Below are 19,256 nucleotides of genomic sequence, written 5' to 3'. Positions count from 1 at the left end.
ACACATCTTATACAATGTAAAGGAATCCATTAGTAAAACTATAACTCCTTTTTTGCAATTTCCCATTTATTTTTCTATGCAAGCAAATGAACAGGTTAAGTATGCCCATGATTAAGCAATGTTACGTTTTCATTTGCACGTGTGTCTTTAGTATTAGTCTTTTTTTTCTCATGGACATGTCAATATAGACTATGAAGGTCATCTTCAAATATACAGGTAGATCTTTATTACAAAAACAGATAATCTTTGTTGAAAGTAAAGCTGAACTACATGTATAATTCAAGTCAGTTCTGATGATGTTTCAGAATTGTTACTGTCTGTTTAACCAATTTAGTTATCGATGGCATGGAATGATTAAGTTTAAACTATTTTACAATTCTTTTGAAGACGCTCTCAGCTGCGCTCAATGCACTTTCGGCCCATGCGTCACTTTCTCTAGGGTCAAAAGTACCAGACGATAAATAAATGTTATCTGCCGGTGATGGCTGTATCATTCGGTCTTGAACCTGATTCCAGATGTACCCTTTTCTCCACACATGCCAAGCAGCACCGGACGGATATTTGTCCCAAAGAGATATTGCCGTATCTAATGGCTCTGGTATATCATTCAAAGAAACGTTATATATTTCAGCCAGAAACTTTTGTACCATTGTAATTACCCTTTCACTTGCGCAGCTAGATGCTGACAATGAGCAATTTTTGTAAGAATTTCCAGACGATTGTAATTCACGCCAAAATTTCACGTCCTCCATGTCTGTGTAAACCGCCAGCAGAACTGATCTGTTCGATATGGCTGAAGTTCCGAAATCGTATGTTTGCCTGTTTGGTCTGTCGGTTAAAAAATGATTTGTTACATAATTTGTATCTCGCCACCATGGTTTATCGAATGCAAGAAACACTTTTGCAGCGGGAGTGTCTCGTGCAGCGTTCTGAATAATATCAGCTACGTCGTCACTTTGTAGACCGGTCCAGTCTATCTCTCCGAGTGGTAATCTTGGCACTGCGAGGACAACTTTCTTTGCGCACACTGATATATCCTTAAAGATGGGAAAAATCCAGTACATTTTCAGTCAAAATTTTATAGTGCACATACCATTACCTATAGTTAAATATCTAAAACGAGTTATATTCTCTTATTGACTTTACTAGGACAGTTTCAATTAAATAATTGATTTTCAAGAATTCATTTATTTAATGGTTCTTTTGCTATAATGATGTCCGATACGAAAACATGTAATCTCATATAGAAATCTAGATCTATCGGTCAGTGCTTAGATATATGTTTTTGATAGATGAATTGCTTACGTCGGTAGTTTCTACAGTATAACCATTGGTGGTAACAGTTTTCTGAAGTTCTAGATTGAAAGCGTCGTCTTTTCTTTTCACGATCTTTTTCAACCGATGGTTGATCTGTAGGCGATTGCTGCAACATATCAAACATTTAAATAATCGTTTAAGACCAAGTTAGATGCTTATAACTTGAAGAAAGTAGAAGTGGGAGTGAAATTATTTTTGTCATAATATCAGTATTTTGACTTACATACAAATTACCGAATCAATATGAATTTGCTAATAACCAGAAACCATCAGTAGAAAAAGATGGTTCATGTAATTGACCAATGAGTAACATTTTTGAATCTATAACAGGACACCAAAAATAAATAAGCTTTTAGAAAAAAAAAAACATTTCTGAGGCATATTGGGCATTTAAGGTTTGTTGATTCATAAACTTCTTAGCGATTTCCACTAAAACACAATCTCTGTAAATGTCTAAAAACGCACACAATCCTTGTAGACACACCCACTAACTTTGTTTACTTGAATCGCGCATCTTGCAACACTTTGACGCACACGGATTAGGTAGACGTTTGTAATCCCCACCCAAACCTTGGAGATGCATAACGATAATATAGACGCCTACTATATGAGTGCACAATGGCCAAGCACAGGTACTCGGCTTTGGCAGACGTACATAATAAACTTTTAGGATGTATTTGATGATAGTATTTGGTAGATACATACACATTTTGAAAGTGCACACTGACATTGCAGAAAGACAAATACTAATTTAACAACCGCACGCTTACCTTGTAGGTGTACACTTTTTTGCCTATAGACGCACACTTACCTTGACGACGCATTGAGAAATTCAGATATTAATCTTTGAGGTATTTGATCCATTCCCATATATATTGTTTTGACAGGGAATGTTTTGACTGGTCCATCTGGATCTCGCCCTGGTATAATAACGGCAGCAGATATATCTCCATAATAACCATGGAAACCAAATGTGTCTCGGAGAAGCTCTGTTGCTTCTTCACTTAAACCCATTGTAGCATCAGCAACCACTTCACTGAAACATACGTCAAAAATAACGTCATTTTTATTATAAAGTAGTTATAACATACTGTTTCGTGTTTATTTTTCATTAATGGACAACAATCATATCTACATTATGACAGACAGTTCATCTTGTATCATAGCAAGTCGAAATATATCGAAGCTTACTCAAAGTAAAACCATAATTTCTTCTGCTAAATATCATTGGGTGCGAGGTTGTAAAGATAAAGTTTGGGATTACAGATGAGATTAATTTAAGATGCATATGTGGAGTATGATATTAGAAAACCTTACTTTAGCCCTTTTCTCGCTTAATACCTCAAATGGACTTGTCCATCATTAAAAATGTACAAAACGTAATAATCTTTTTTAAAGTGTTTATCTACTGAAACAAATGCATTGGAATACTAGTAAACTTCTTTGAGTCTCTGTTCCAGTTATATATGTGTATTACCTTTGTTTATACAGTTCAATACCGTCTTTAGTTTTCAAGAACTGCATAGATGATATGTTCCGGATGTCGGGTTTGGCAGTTAAGAAATCTGTCTCGTTGATAAAAATGGACCTTAAAAGAAGAGCAAGAAAATAATTCCAAAACATCTATTAACGTCAGAAAGGTAAACAAGAAGAAAAACGTTTACATATATAAATGCATTATGTACGTTGAAAAGATGCACATACATATAACATACATACATATATAACATTTAATGACATGAAACAAACTTAATTAAGGGTGCATGGACGGTAACTTGCACTTTCCAGTACCGTCCTTGACTAGGCTCAATCAAACCGAGCTTGCAACATTTTAAATTTTGTCGTTATGGGCGTTCTTTAGGGATTCCGTTTTTCTCTATTTCAGAATCATAGAATACCTCGTAGAGCAATCGGGCATTCATTAAAATCATTCGTGTCAAATTTCATAGAAGAAGCGTGCTCTCAAAATTCCACAGAGAAAACGTGTTTTTACAAAAAGAAAATCTTTAACTGACAACGTTTAAATAAAGACTTTTCATGAACCTGAAGGTACCTTTCATGAAGGCATTTAGCCTTGTAGTGTCTTTATAACTTTCATCCAAAGTATATTAAAATGCTTGGCAGGAGAGATGGATTTGACCAATGGTATTGCTTTAGGCTTGGCACGCCCGAGGTGAGCCAAATTCACCTTTCCTGTATCCTGCATTGTGTTGCCAATAATAATAATAATAATAATAATAATAATGCTGGACGTTGACGTTACAAAACAGGTGTTCGTCTGTCTTAGTTTAGCTTTTTTAAATCAAGATTAAGTAAAGAGAATAATACCAGCGTAGATGCCTATCATCCTTGAGTCTTTCATTTGGCAAAAGATTGTAAGGTCCTTTGGTAGTCGCCTCCAGTAGCTTGAAATGTTGACCACGAGTGTACATTAGTGTGTCTAAATTATGTCCTACTCCAGACTTAAAGTCAATTAGATGTAAACCAAGCGCATGAGCTGTCGAATTCATCAAAGGATGTACTGTATGATATATACAAAATAGTTTGAAAATACTGAGGAATTAAAAAGTATCATTGATTTATAAGAAGAGTAGATTCCAACATTTTCTAATATTGTTGATATACTCGTGTGTAAAAATTGTTCACATTTCTGATCATCATATACATATGAACACGTGTTCTATGTGTATTTGTGTCACAAATAAACTTAACATCATTTTTTTTTTGTTATAAAAAAGATTAATCTAAACAAGGTTTTGTTTAAGTCACTATAAAATGAAGTAATTTATATTGCAAATTGACTGTCAAGATTTATTTTCATGCTTTCAAAAAGTTGAAAAATGCTCGATTCAGTGTAAAAAAGTTGAAAAACGTTCGGTTCAGTGTAAAAAATTGAAAATTGTTCGGTCCAGTGTTCCTTATCAACGACATTAATTAAAAATCATTAACCTCTATACAGGCGCACATAAGTGTATAATTTTACGCCCAAACAGTACTTTAATATTTCCACCATGAAAGCATTTGTAATACATGTACATCTCAAATATCAGTGATATGACATTTTCTTTTATCTAAAACATACATTGGTCAGTGTTGCACATCTAAAAGTTAATAAAATATAATTATGTTTGTAACGTTTGTCTTACAATCTGGAAGAAATCGCATAGCTCCCAGCTCAATATTAATGTCAGGAATGTCCTTGAAATGTACAGAAAGCATACGGCCACCGACTCTGTCCGAATACTCATATACTGTTACAGTTAAATTTTGGTTTCGGAGCTTCCAGGCGAGATAAGATCCGCTAACACCTGCTCCGACAATTACAACATCGTCACATGTTTCTTCTGAAAATCAATTAAAAAAGGTCATTGAATTATTCTATGTTTGTAATCATTTTACTATTATATATATAGTTGTATATTAATTTAATTATCTGTCTCTGGATATGCCACTGTTTTCTTTTCTGTCTGTTATTCCAGGACATGATGCATTGTACATGTGTATTTACTGTTACATTTAAACGCCTTGCTGAATACAAAATTCAGAAAAAAAGTCTGCTTTGATCTACAATTAATGCGCTTTTCGATCCGAGTTGCTAAGTATATATAGGAAGTATCTGATAAAAAAATACACGAAAATAAAATTCTCTCGGGAAATAAAAGGTTTCAATTTTAATAAAAAAAAATGCAATTACTATTACATGAGTCATAACCCTTGTACTTTATAAAAAAATATATAAAAGTGTATGCCTACAAATATTCAAAAGATAGAATGAAACGTTAATTGGCGGCTTTTAATAAAAACTTAAAAGAAAATATAGTTTAGTTCAATATAAGTTAGGGCCTACTGTACGGTGGGTATACAAGTGCTGTTTTTTTGTGTTTTTTTTTATTTGTTTCGTTTTTTAAGTGCTTTTTTTTAAGTGCTTAATTGCATATTATACGCATTGCATCCGTTGGAGATCTCCTTGCTTGAGTGCGTTTTTCTCCTGCGAAAAAGCCACGCAAAATTTTTTGTTTTAAACTGTACTGTAACTATATTTGACAGCAGTTTAGTTTTTTTCATTATCACACATTAAGTGAAAAAGGATGAAAAAATTTGTTAGAAAATGGATTTTTATGGCGAACATGAAAAACCCCGACACCACTAGATAAAATTACTAAGAAGAAAATAGAAAAAGAAAATGTAATTTTGGCTCACAACCTTGAGTCTGTGACTGTGGTGGATTCGTCTCATTATTAGTGTTATTTCTTGTGAGGTATACTGTAAAAAAATAATGTATGCAATTTTATGACAAACTATATAACTCTGCTGATACGCAGATATAAATATATAGAACATAATTATATGGAAGATGTATTACCAGTATGAATATACATCCAAGTCATATCAAGTGACAGCATCATTTAAAGGATGCACTGTAAACGCTTTTATTTCGGATGTATGCAAAGGTGTTCCTTTATTTACTGCATTTGCACAAGCATATAATATTGAAGAAATTATCAATAATAATAAAAAAATCATCAAAAATTAAATTGTTCAGTTTCGTACATATCATAGTATTGTCTCTGTTATCAAAAAAATTCGTTTTAAAAAGTATTTTCTAAAATTTTGTTAACATTCTTATTCGATTTATTGCGGTTTGCTTCCCAATCATCAAAAAAAAAATATCTAGACAAGCTAAAAGAATACATGTATATAAAATATAAATAGACAAAGCGAGTATATATCTTTTCCGCTCTTAAAATCAGTACATTTTCCTCAAGTGTGAATTTTTGACATCTGACTCTTAAAGCTACATGCCTCCAGTTGAGCCAACATATGCAACAAAAATTCACACTTGAGGAAAATGTACTGATTTTAAGAGAAGTAAAAAGATTCAAGACTCAAATGATAATTTACATGTTATGTGCGAATAATGACTGATTTTGCAGTAATTTTTCACCATATTTCTACTGCGTGCCTAACGCAGTTGGGGCTATTTTTGCATATTGTTATGTATGCAACATATTACATGTATACAATTTATATCTGACCAGTTGGTATTTCCAATATTATCATTGTTCTATTTTTAGAACATAAACTACATGTATGTACTAGAACTTTCTTAACTGTTGTAGAAAACTCATGCATTATATTTAGATAGAAATTTCCGGAATGATCTTTATTGTTGAAGTTGCTAGATTATGATTACTGTAGAAAATGGAAGACTATTCTAGAAACTTCTTAGTTAATATATATAGGAGACATTTTTCTTTCGTATTATCTTTCAAGTCATCAGTGATCTTTTAAGTCATCAGTTACCTTTTAAGACATCAATATATTTGGAGTATTTTCAACTTGGATATTAAGTGATTTATTGGAGCTTGGATTATTTTAAAATAGTTAAAATTATTCTTGTGGATTTTATTGTGGGAATTTATTCTAAACTGTTCTTGGATTTTACTTGGATTTAAGTGTGCTATTAAAAAAAGGATCATTCCAGGATCAGACTAGACATTTAAGATTTCATTTTTATTTGGATTTCAGGTATTTGTAAACGTAATTTGTTTTTTTATTTTTTTTAATAATTGTCTGTAATAAATTTGTTATTGTTACAAGTTTTTTGCTGGCTTTTCTTTCTCGTTACGCCTGGCTCGTAACAATATTTTACCTATTTTTGGTACTATACGTGGATTGAAAGTACCGTTTTGCAATGTATAAATTACTTTCTTTACTTCAATACATTTTTAAATTTTTCATCAAAATAAACATGAATCTGGCCACTTTAATATTCATAAGCTTTAACTTAAGGCTAAAATTCAGGATAAACTAAAGCATTATTTTTGAAAAAGTTATCAATTCTCATAAGAAATAAACATTTTGTTTTTTATGTCGCATGTACATCAAGATGCCAAAACGTGGTAATCAGAGGTTGAGCAACGGCTCAAAAACATACGAGCTTTTCTTTAAAGTAATGATGGTAATTAATTTCAAAAAGTTACAATTATAACCGTCGAAAAAGAAACAAAAAAAACCCCAAAAAACAAGTAATCATTTACCTCCGAGAAATGTGCCTGTAATCCCTGAAATCAGTAAGATTGCTCCAACAGCAAAAATTATCCTGTGCCGTGTTTTATTTTGCTGGTAAACCATTGTTGTACGGCTAAGTCTTCATTAAATTTTCATAATTTTACATAAAATTAAGATGGTTCTTAATCATAACATAACGTACAAATATATTGCTATAAAGATAAAATGTGTACTTCCTGTTTTATAAAAAAGATTTTGATTCAACTAGTTAAATTAAAAACAAACGATTTAGATGGCAACGAAAATATGACCATTGATTTTGAAACAATATGAAGCGCTTTTAATAATATTTATTATTTGAAAAGGTGACACACATTTTGTGACCTCCGTTTGGACTTAAATTTCAAAGTTTTAAAATATATATTGTTTGTTTTATAGAGATTTATTGCGATATTTTATCAGTATTTCAATGGCGGGCAGTTACATAACGAGTACTCTTGTACTTAACATACTTAAAATCTATCCTATCGTATAAAGTAACTGCAAAATCCTCATAACTTATATTATTTAAGTAAGGCCTAAGTAATAAAATGCGCATCGAAACACAAAGGTATCTAATTTGTACGAGCCCCCCCCCCCCCCCCCCTTGAGTATAAATCCGATTGCCGAGTGTTTGTATGTTCTTTCTCTTTTGTTTGATATGCAAAATTAAAAATATATTTCCTGTTCTTACAATAGGAAACCCCAGAAAAAAGTAAGCAATGAATGAGCATCTGTATATGATATTTCTATGGCTACGCATTCTCTGGCGTCACAGTTAGTAAACCCCAGATAAAATGAGCTAGTCAATAGGCATGCTATGGAGTATGGCTGCAGTTAACGCACTGTGCATGTATATGATTTAGCTCTTGACACATTTTCAACAGAAAGGTCCCCAAACTATGATAGAGAATGCATGCTGTCGTCTAACAACTCATTTTGGAAAAACAAAAGAATGACCATATATGTCATTTATCGCTGACTGCTAGACAATGTCATATTTTCACATCTATGTCAAGTTCAAGGTCAAATATGCTAAGTCAAACTATAATTTGAGGCAATTACTTAACTGATTGTTCAAGCTAAACAAGCTACGGTTAAGTCATTAGGTCATACTATCAACGCATATTACCACCTAAAATGTGTTCAAGGGCATGACATAAAATTCAAAATAGTTATTTTTCGCAATTTCGAGACGTCCCCCGTTGCCATGGTAAAAGGAAATTTAAGATTGAGCATGTTGTTATAGAGGTTATGGTTCTGTTAACATATGTGCCAAGTTTTATCAGTATTGAAGCATTTTTTCAAATAGTTTCTATTGCCAGTTGGAAAAATTTTGGTAACATTTTTAGGAGGTTTTTTAAATAAAAACCCGGAAAATTTTTTCCCCAAAAATACCCCTTAAAAGGGGGGTTTTTTTAAAGGGTTTTTAAAAAAACTTTTTTTAAATAATCATTTTCTTTTTTTCAAAAACAATTAATTTTTTTTTTTTTGGGTTTTAAAAGAAACCCAATTTTTAAAAACCCGTTTTTTTTAAAAAATTCCGCTTTTTTTTTGGGTTTCCCCTGTAAAAAGTTTTCGGGGGAAAATTTCAAAAAAAAAACAGGATTTGGTTTAAAACCCGCTAAAATTAAAATTTTTTCTCAAAAAAATGAAAATTCGAATCAAATTTTTTTAGGGCAAAATCAAAAAATTTTTTTCCCCTTTTCCAAAAGTCAGATTTATTGGGTTTTAAACCAAACCCCCAAGAAAACCCCAAATTTGAGGCAAACTTTTGGGCCCTTTTTTAAGTAAAGTTTTCAAAACGCATAGCCCCCAGGGTTAAAAGGGGTTTTTGACCCCAAAAACCGGGTATAAAAAATTTTTTAAAATACCTTTTTAAAGAAAAATTTTATAAAAGGGCAACACCCCTTTTCCCCTTGAAGAAAAACACCCCCCAATTTTCCAAAAAAAGTTGTAAATTTTAAGAAATTTAATGCCCAAGGCCCTTTTTAAAATTTAAAAAATTAAATAAGTATTTCCCTTTTACAACATAGGGGTTTAAAATACTTTTTTAAAGGGTTTTAGAAAAGGTTTTTCCAATTTTTAAAAAATTTTTTTTAAAAATTGGGAACCAAGGGAAAAATAAAATTCCCCCACCCCTTTTTTTAAAAGCCCCCCAAGCCTTTTTAAAAACTTTAATTTTCTTATAGAATCCCCCATGAAAATTTTTTTTACTTTTTTGGGTTTTTTTTTTAAAAATTTAAAAAAACGTCTTTTTTTTAATATATTAAAACCCAGAAAAAAAAATTAAAATTTTTAACCCCAAATTTAAAAATTTCCCCCGAAAAAAATAAATTGCTTTGGGGTTTTTTTTAAAACCCAAACCCTTTTTTCCCCCTTTTTATTTTTTTTTTAGAGTTCATTTTTAAACCCATTATTTAGTTCCCGGGAAAAATACCCCCCCAAAATCCCCCAGAATGGGGGGGGGTTTGAAAAACCCCTAAATAGTTTTTTTAAAATTAAACCCCCAATCCCCCACCAAAAATTTTAAAAAAAAAATTAAAAAAAAATTTTGGGTGAAAAAAAATTTTTTATAAAATGTAAATACACCCCCAAAGGTAGAAAATTTTTTTTAGGGCTTTTTTTGAAATTTGCCCCCAATTATATTTTTTTTTTTCAAACAATCGAAAAAACCTTTTTTAAAGTATCCCCCACGGTTTTTGAAATTTTTAAGTTTTTTTTTCACATTTTTTTTTTGCCCCGGGAATAGGGAATATCAAAATGGGAAAAATTGAAGGTCACCCTTCCCAAAAATACAGGAAAAAAACCCTTAAATATTTTTTTCCCGAAAAAATTTTTTTTTCCCAAAAATATAATCTTTTTTTTTTGAAAAAAAGGGTTTAAATTTGGGAAAAATTTCTAAAAACAAAAAAAAACCTAAAAAATTTCATGTCTTTTTTTTCCCCTTTTTTCAAAATTTGAAAAGAGTCAAAATTTAAACCCCAATTTTTAAAATTTAACCCTTTTAAACCAGGGAAAAAAATTTAAATTTTGAATTTTTTCAAAATTGATTTTTTTAAAAAAGGGCTTTCAGCCCGCTTAAAGGGCCATTTTTTCTTGCCCCCCCCGTAAACATTTTCCCCAAAGGGCCCAAAAGTACAGACATAAATAAATTTTTAAAACCCTCCCCCGGGTAAATGGTTTTTGGTATCTTTCCCGGCCCCTTAAAAACCCTTGGATTCAAAATTGTCCCCCCTTTTTTCCCCAAAACCAATTCCCCAACCCAAGCCCGGAGGGAAAATTAATTTTGGCCCCCCAAAAAAAGAAAATTCCCCGGTATCAAAAGGGTTTTTCCGGGGTTATATCTTTTCAAAAACGTTAAAAAATTTCCCACCAAAAAATTTTTTTTGGTTAACCTTTTGAAATTTAAACCCTTTTTCATTTGGGCCCCAGTTAAAATTTTTAAAACCAATGGGGGCCAATTTTTTTGGGTAAAAAATTTTCCCAGCCCAAATTTGGAAATTAAAACCCAAAAAATTTTAAAAAACCCCCTCCATTTTCCCCTTGGGGTAACCCCCCAGGAAAAAAACGGGTTTTCTTTTTTTGTAGGGGCGGGAATTTCCGGGAAACCCGTAGGGTTTGGTCTTTTTTTGGTCGGGGCCCCGGTAAAAAAAGGGGCCCCTTTTTTAAATATTTTTTTCTCGCCCCCAAAAGGTTTTTTTCGTATCCCCAAAAAACATTTTTTTGAAAGGGGGAAGAAATCTGGGTCCCAAGCTTTCCCCTCAATAATATAAAATTTTATTTTTCATCACTTTTGTAAAAACCGGTCCAGTCAAAATTCTTCCAAAGGGGGTAACCCGGGGGCCAAAAGGAAAAAAAACCCTTTTCCTTTTGCGAAACACTGTTTTTTTCCCCTTAAAGGTAAAAAAAAAAACCCAAAAAAAATTTTTTCCCAGCCCCCATTTTTTTTTTGAAAATGCACTTTCCCTTTAAAAAGGGTTTTAAAATATTCTTTTTTTTTGGAATTTTTTAAAAAAGGAAAAATTTTTAAAATTTTTCCCCTAACTTAAAAAATATTTTTATTTAAATTTAAAATTTATTAAATTGGGTTTTGTTTTTTTCCCTTAAATGATCCTCCCCGATAAAAAAATACATGTAAATCCCCCAATATAGAAATTTTTAAAATTTTTAGATAAAAATTTTTTTTTGATTAGTTTGATTTTGTTTTAACCCCCCAATTTAATTTTTTCCCTACAGTAGGCCCAAAATTGGGGGTGGAAAAACAAGTTTTTTTTTTTTTTCAAAAGATGGGCTTTTTTTCTTTTTTTTTTTTCAGGGACTTTTTAAAACCTGGAGGGTTTAAAATTGTAAAAAACCCGGTTTTGTTTTGAAAACATATTAAACATAAATTTTCACACAATACGCTATTTTATGGGGAAAAACATGTACATTTTATTTTTTTTCTTTTTTTAGTAGAAACAAAAAAAAAGGATAAATTTTTAAATTTTTTTTTCCCCAAAAATCAGATTTAGCTTTTAAAAATATTTTAATAGGAAAAAAATTTAAAAATGCCCCCCAAAACCCCCTAAACCCCCATCGAAATTATGTCCCGGGTTCAAATTTCCCCTTAGTTTTTTTTGTTTCCCTTCCCCCTTTTTCCCCTCTAAAAAAAATTTTTCCCCCGTACAATGTTTTTTTAAAAAATTTTTAAAATCGGGAAAATGTAAAATAGCCCGAAACACTCCTTGAAAGACTTTAAACCAAAATTTTTTGTTTTTTATTTAAAATTCCCTAAACCCCCGAAAAACCTTTTTAAAGCATAGGGTTTTTTGGGTTTTAACAGTAGCCCCCTTTTTAACAAAAATTTTGGGTTAAATTTTAAATAGATAAATCTAGGGAAAGGGGCCCCATTAACTTATAATTTTCACAATGCCCCGGCCCCTTTTGGCAAAAACGCACACAAAAAACCTTTGGGAAGGGTCCCCTTGGATTTGGAAAGGATACAAAACCCTTTTTTAAAAAATGGCCCCATTTAAAAAATTCCCAAAAAACAAAACGAAAAATACAAATTTTAATAATCACCCCATTTCCCCTTTTGCCTACAGACGAAAAATTTAAACCCGGGGCCCGCATTGAAAAAAATTTCAGATATTTAACCCTTTTAAAAGGTTTTTGATCCCCCCCCAAAATTATTTTTTTTTTTGACGGGGAAAGGGTTTTTTTTGGTGCACCCGGATTCCCCCCGGGGTATTATAACCCCCCAGAAAGATTTTCCCCCAAAATTTAACCAGGGGAAACCAAAAATTAAAACCCCGAAAAAAAACCCCTTTTTGGTTGTTTTTTTCCCAATTTTTAACCCCTTTGGTAGCATCAGAAAACCATTTTCACTAAAAAAAATTTATACGCCCCCAAATTTAACAAGTTTCCCTTTTAAATAAAAAAAATTATGGGCCCAAAACTATTCCTTAGAAAAGTAAAAAAATTGATATTTTCCCTTTTTTGAAAAAAAAAATTTTTATCTTTTTTAAAACATAAAACCAAGTCAAAAAATATATCGAAGAAAACCCAAAAAGGGTTTAAGCCCCAAAAATTTGGGTTTTGTATAGATTAAATTAAATTTGGGGGGGTTTTGTAAAAAAATTTTTTGGGAGAGAAAACTTAAAAATTTTTCCCAAATTGAGTTTTTAATTTAAAAGATCATCCCTTGAAGTATGATATTGGGAAACCCTTTTATTTAGTTTTTTTTTCTCGTTTTAAAAAACCTTAAATGGCCCTTTGCCCCCTTTTTTAAAAAAATGTAAAAAAAAGGAAAATTCATCCTTTTTAAACCCAAAAAGTTTTAAAAATAATTTTGTACCTGACTAAATTTTTTAGTTTAACAGGGGGCAACCCCCAATAAAACCCTTTGGAAAACTCCCCACCGGCTTCCCCCAGGTAAAATTTTTTTGCCCCCCCAAACCCCCATTTGGGGGAAAAGGTTTTTTTTTATCAAAGGAAAAAAAATTGGCATTTGAAAAAACTAGAAAACCCTTTTGACCCCCGTCACAAAAAACCCCAACAAAAAAAGGGGGTTTTTTGGAAACCAGAAAATGGTTTCCAAAAAACCCCACCCTGCGAAACCCCGCCAGTCTGATAAAGGTTTCCAGGCCTTTTTTCCCGTTTGGTCGGGTTTTCTCTATTTGGGTTAAAAGGGGTTTAAAAATAAGCGAAAAAAAGGGGTTTCCTTTAAATCAGATGGGGGGAATCCCAAAAGGGCTTTTTTCTGGTTTTCCATCCCTTTTTTCGCAAACCCCTTTTAAAACTTTTGGTTTTTTGCCCAAAAAAACCGGTTTTCTTTTTTTTCCCGTCGCTTTTTTTAATTTTGAAATATTTTGTATTCCTTTGGGGGTTTAAAACATTTTTCAAAAACCGCCCCTTTTATTTTTTCAAAACTGCTTTAAAATAAAAATTAATTTTTTCCCCGGATTTTTGGGGTTTTTTGGGCCAGTTAAAAAACCCGGGTCCCCCGGTTGAAAAAAAAATGGCCCCCTTAAAAGAAAAAAGCAAAAAAAAATTTTCCAAAAACTTTTTAAACTTTTTAAAAAAGGGCCCCTTAAAAAGAAAAACCCAAGAAAAAAAATTTTCCCCCAAAACTTTCTTTTTTAACTTTTTAAAAAAGGCCCCCTTAAAAAGAAGAGAAAAGAAAAAAAAAATTTTCCCCAAAAACCATTCTATTAGGGTTTAAAAGAAAAAACAAAAAATAAAACTTTTACTATGAAACTTTTTAAAAAGATACACAAAAATAAAAAAATTTTAAAATGAAAAATAAAAAAACAAATTTTAAATTTAAAGGGGTGCAAAAAAGACGGAATTTTCATTTTCCCCAAGAAACCCGCCCCCTTTGCCCAGGCTAAAATAAAATCAAACCCCGGGAAAACTTTCCTAAATTTTTGGTTTTTGGTTAGGGGGTTTAATTTTAAGGGGTTTTTTCCCCCTTTTTTTCTTTTTTTAAATTTCGAAACCCAAAGGGAAAATTAAAATTTCCAAAATTTTCCAAACCCTTTTTTGGGGACCCCAACCCCAGGCATTTCCCTTTTTTTAAGTTTTTTTTCATTTTTTTTTTCCCAAAAACACCTGGGGTCAATTATGTAAATTTTTTATAGAAAAAACTTTAAAAATCTAAAAACCCCAAAAAGATTTTCCCAAAATTTCCCCAAACTTCCCTTTTCCAATAAAATTTAGAAAAGGGGTTTGAAATTTTCCTTTATTCAAATTTTTAAAAAACGGGGAAACCAAATTTTTTAAAAAAAAGGGAAAAAATTTTTCCCAATGAAAATCCCGGCCCACTCAAAAGTATTTTTTTAACCTGGTCTAAAAAATGCTTTTTTCCCAAACCCTTAAAATGGAGGTTTGGGGGGCTTTTTTAAGCCGTTTTTAAAAAAATTAAAGATTTTAAAATTTTTTTTAAAATAAAGGACAAAACAGATTTTTTTGTTTTTTTTTTGGTTTTTTAGCTGAAAAAATTAATAAAAGTTTAAAAGTAAAAGAAAAAATCCCAAAAGCGTAAAAATCCCCAAAATAAACCCTTTGGGGAGCCCTTTCCCCCATTTGGAAAAAAGGAATTGAAAAAGGCCCCCTTTGGGGAGTGGGCCCCCCCCAATTTAATTTTTGGAAATTTTTTAAACCACGAGGGTAAAAAAAATTTGGGGTCAAATTAAATTTTCCCAAATTTCCAGATTTAAAGTAAAATTTTTAAAATGAAAAAAACCCCAAGCCCCCCCATAAAAATGACCAGATTGAATCATAAAAACATTTTAAAACCACGTTTTTAAAAATAAAATAAATTTTAAAAAAATCATTTTTTTTTAAAAAAGATAAAAAAAAGGGTTTTTCCCCCTTAGTTTCACTTTTTAAAATAAAAGTTAATTTTTTATTCCCAAATTGACTTTTCAATTTTTAAAATTTTTAAAGGGTTTTTTTAAAACGAAAAAATTATTCAAATTCATTTGGGTTTTCCCCTTATCAAACACACCCAATCGGACCCTGGGATTTTTTTTTTTAACGAAAAAAAATTTTTAAAAATGACCAGAAAATTGGGGATAAAAAAAAACTGTGCTCATCCTAAAAGTGTCAAAAACCAAAAAAAAGGTAAATTATGACCCCCTTTTAAAATATACTACAAGTTATGTTTGAATGTTATAATATGTTTGTAAAGTGTAATATCTTACAATCTGGAAGAAATCGCATAGCTCCGAGCTCAATATTAATGTCAGGAATGTCCTTGAAATGTACAGAATGCATCCGGCCACCGACCCTGTCAGAATACTCATATACTGTTACAGTTAAATTTTGGTTTCGGAGCTTCCAGGCGAGATAGGATCCACTAACACCTGCTCCGACAATTACAACATCGTCACATGTTTTTTCTGAAAATCATTAAGAATGTCAATAATTAGTTCTATGATCGCAATCGTTTAACTAAAATAAGTCGCGTCATGACAAAACAAACATAATGGGTTTGCGACCAGCATGTATCCAAACCAGCCTGCGCATCCGCGCAGTCTGATCAGGATCCATGCTGTTCGTTTACAAACCCTGTAACAAGTAGAGAAACTGATAGCGAACAGCATGGATCCTGATCAGACTGCGCGGATGCGCAGGCTGGTCTGGATCCATGCTGGTCGCAAACGCATTATGTTTGTTTTGTCATGACGCGGCTCAAATATAAGTTGCAAGTGTATGTTAGTCAAACTTACATTATTTATGGATATACCACTGCCTGGTATTCCAGGACATGTTGCATTGTTCATTGTTCATATATTTACATTTGGACACCTAGTTTGCTGTTTACCCATATAAGTCCATAATCAAATTATGACAGGAAAGCCTTATTGCACGAACAATAGAAAATTCAGCAATAAGTCTGCCTTGAGTTACAATGAGTTGTTTCTTAACTGCCAAGTTTATTTAGTTACTATTGCTTATCTGATAAACAAAATACAAAAAATCGATCAGGAATTGAATAAAAGGTTTCAATTTTGATTTAAAAAATGCAATTTACAATTACATGAGTTATAGCCCTTATACTAACAGAAAATAAATATGCCTACATATATATGTATATAATTATGTTTTCTTTTGTTCTGTTTCTTTGTTGTTTGTTTGGAAAGTGCTTATAATTGCTAAGTACAGTATACGTATTGCATCCGTTTGAGATTTGCTTACTCATATATATAGTACGTTTAATTTTTCTTCTGCGAAAAAGCCGTAATCACACAAAAAAATTGATTTCACGTAAAGTTTGTAACTGTTATAACGCATTTATGGACCTACATAAATTTGGTACCAATTATCTATATATGACATACATTGTCAAACCATACTTGTACAGACGTAAAAGCATTTACAGATAAATTTATAGTTATAGCTACGATTTTTTACAAATGAATTTGTTAATACATTTACTTATGACTTTATGTAAATATTTCATGTTTATTGAAGGTGACTTATAGGCCCATTGGGCCGGGTGTATTTAATATGTTGTATTATTTAAATTTGTAAAATATGTTTACACATGTCACTATAATAAATAAATTACTTACTTACTTACTTATGACAGCAATTCACTTTCTGTTTTCATTATAATACATTAAGTGAAAAAAGATGAACAATTTGTTAGAAATTGGATTTTATGGCGAACGTTCCCCCCTTCCCCTAAAAAAATAATAAAGAGAAAGAGAGAAAGAAAACAAACATTAGATATCATAACTTAGAAAAAAGAAGGAAAAGAAAAAAGAAAATGTAATTTTGGGTCACAACCTTGGGTCTGTGATTGGGATTGATTCTTCTCATTATTTTTGTTATTTCTTGTGAGGTATACTGTAAGAAAATAATTGTATGTACTATTATGACCTTGACATCTGAACGAATTACTAGTGTAACGTAAATAATTACTTGAATCTTCAATCTTTTAGCTCCTCTTAAAATCACAGGTTTGATTTTATCATCAGGAGACCTTTAAATATGTTTCGCGTTAGAAATTATTTTCTAAAATTGTGTTAACAATCCTAAGTAATCGATCAATTGCGGTTTGCTTCCCATCAGTAATGTTTATCTAGAGTCCTAGACAACAAAAATGATATATGTATATAAAAATGAAATAGACGAAATGGATATATATAGAAAAATACGGCAGTGGGATATTAATATCTTAAGTAGTCTTAAAGCTGTATGCCTCATGATGAGCCAACGTATTTCAAGGAAATCAAACTTAAGGAAAATGAAAAATGATTTTTTAAAAAGTAAAAATATTCAAGATTAAAATAATAATTTACATATTGTTTGCGATTAATGACTGATTTTGCAGTATTTTTTCACCATATTTCTACTGCGTGCGTAACGCAGTTAGGGCAATTTGCATAATTTACCTAATTTTGGTACTTTACGTGAATTGAAAGTACCGTTTTGCAATGTATAAATTACTTTCTTTGTTTACTTCAATACTTTTTAAAAATGTTCATCAAAATAAACATGAATCTGGCTACTTTAATATATTTATAAGCTTTAACTTAAGACTGAAAATCTGAAAAACCTGAAAAACTCAATCATCATTTTTGCTAACGTTATCAATTCTCATAAGAAATAAACATTTTGTTTTATTTTAAAACGTGGTAATCAGAGGTTGAGCAACAGCTCAAAAACATACGAACTTTTTTTAAAGTAATGACGACAATTAATAAAACAGTTACAGTTATAACTGTCGAAAAAGAAACTTTAAAAAGAAAAAACAAATCATTATTTACCTCCGAGAAATGTGCCTGTAATCCCTGAAATCAGTAAGATTGCTCCAACAGCAAAAATTATCCTGTGCCGTGTTTTATTTTGCTGGTAAACCATTGTTTTGCGGCCTAAATTTTTGTTAATTTCTCATATTTTTTCATAAAATTCAGATGACTCTTAATGCTACAATGTACTATAAAGATGAAATGTGTACTTCTTTTTTTTATCAAAAGATATTGCTTCGCCTGGTTTGATTAACAAATGATTTAAATGGCAACGAAAATATGACCATCCGTTCTTGAAACAAGTCACTTAAATATTTATTATTTGGAAAGGGTCACACACATTTTGTGACGTCAGTAAGGACCTAAATTTCATGGTTTTTAAAATAGACCATCTATATCTTGTTTGTTTTGTTAGATTTATTGCCAGATTTTATCAGTACTTCAGTTATATATTGGCGGGCAGTTACCTAACGAGTACTCTTGTACTAGTTAAAATCTATCATATCGTATAAAGTAACTGCAATATCCTTTAACTTATTTAAGAAGGCCTAAGTAATAGAATGAGCATCGAAACACAGATATCTGATTTGTACGAGTGAGGGATAAATATAAATCAGATTGCCAAGTGTTTTGATATTTTCTCTTTTGTATTATAGGCAAAAATAAAAATAAGTTTCCTGATGTTACAATGGGAAACCCCATAAAAAGGTTACCAATGAATGAGCATCTGTATATGATATTTAGATGTGGCTACCCTTTCTCTGGCATCACAGTAAATAAACCCTAGACAAAATGAGCTAGTAAATGGACATGTTCTGGAGTGTGGCTGCAGTATGTGTATGTATATGAATAAGCTCCTGACACATTTTCAACGGAAATGTCCCCAAACTATGAATTACAAAACAGCAGTTAGAGAATGCATGCTGTCGTCAAACAACTCACTTTGGGGAAGAACAAAAACAATCACTATATGTCTTTAATCGCTGACTGCTAGACAATGTCATGTCTTTACATCTGTCAAATGTCCCAAGTACAACTATAAGTTCAGGTAATTACTTAACTGGTTGTTCAAGCTAAGGTTAAATCACTACGTCATCCTATCAACGCACATTACCACCTACAATGTGTTTAAGGGCATGACTT

General features: G+C 31.5%; 1 protein-coding gene across 4 annotated transcripts; it reads right to left on the bottom strand.

Moving 5' to 3' along the window:
* Positions 1-65: 65 nt before the first annotated feature.
* On the bottom strand, positions 66-18,379 carry LOC132732968 (aplysianin-A-like). Of its 4 annotated transcripts, XM_060719508.1 has the most exons (8): positions 18,132-18,379; positions 17,149-17,208; positions 15,558-15,755; positions 3,646-3,838; positions 2,795-2,905; positions 2,129-2,353; positions 1,306-1,423; positions 66-1,037 (listed from the first exon to the last, which is right to left on the bottom strand). In XM_060719508.1, the coding sequence occupies exons 1-8, from the start codon at positions 18,223-18,225 to the stop codon at positions 366-368; spliced, it is 1,671 nt and encodes a 556-aa protein (XP_060575491.1). In that variant the 5' UTR covers positions 18,226-18,379; the 3' UTR covers positions 66-365. The 4 variants fall into 4 exon arrangements, with proteins under 4 accessions (XP_060575491.1, XP_060575493.1, XP_060575492.1 ...); XM_060719510.1 differs by lacking the exon at positions 17,149-17,208 and having other exon boundaries at positions 18,132-18,378; XM_060719509.1 differs by lacking the exons at positions 15,558-15,755; positions 17,149-17,208; positions 18,132-18,379 and adding exons at positions 4,464-4,661; positions 7,359-7,549.
* Between the last annotated feature and the right edge of the window lie 877 nt (positions 18,380-19,256).

This window comes from Ruditapes philippinarum, unplaced genomic scaffold (assembly GCF_026571515.1).
Source record: "Ruditapes philippinarum isolate M1 unplaced genomic scaffold, ASM2657151v2 ctg2105_1_1_1_1, whole genome shotgun sequence".
Classification (NCBI taxonomy): domain Eukaryota; kingdom Metazoa; phylum Mollusca; class Bivalvia; order Venerida; family Veneridae; genus Ruditapes; species Ruditapes philippinarum.
Note: the sequence above shows the minus strand (reverse complement) of the source record. Positions and strands in the feature narration are given on the sequence as shown.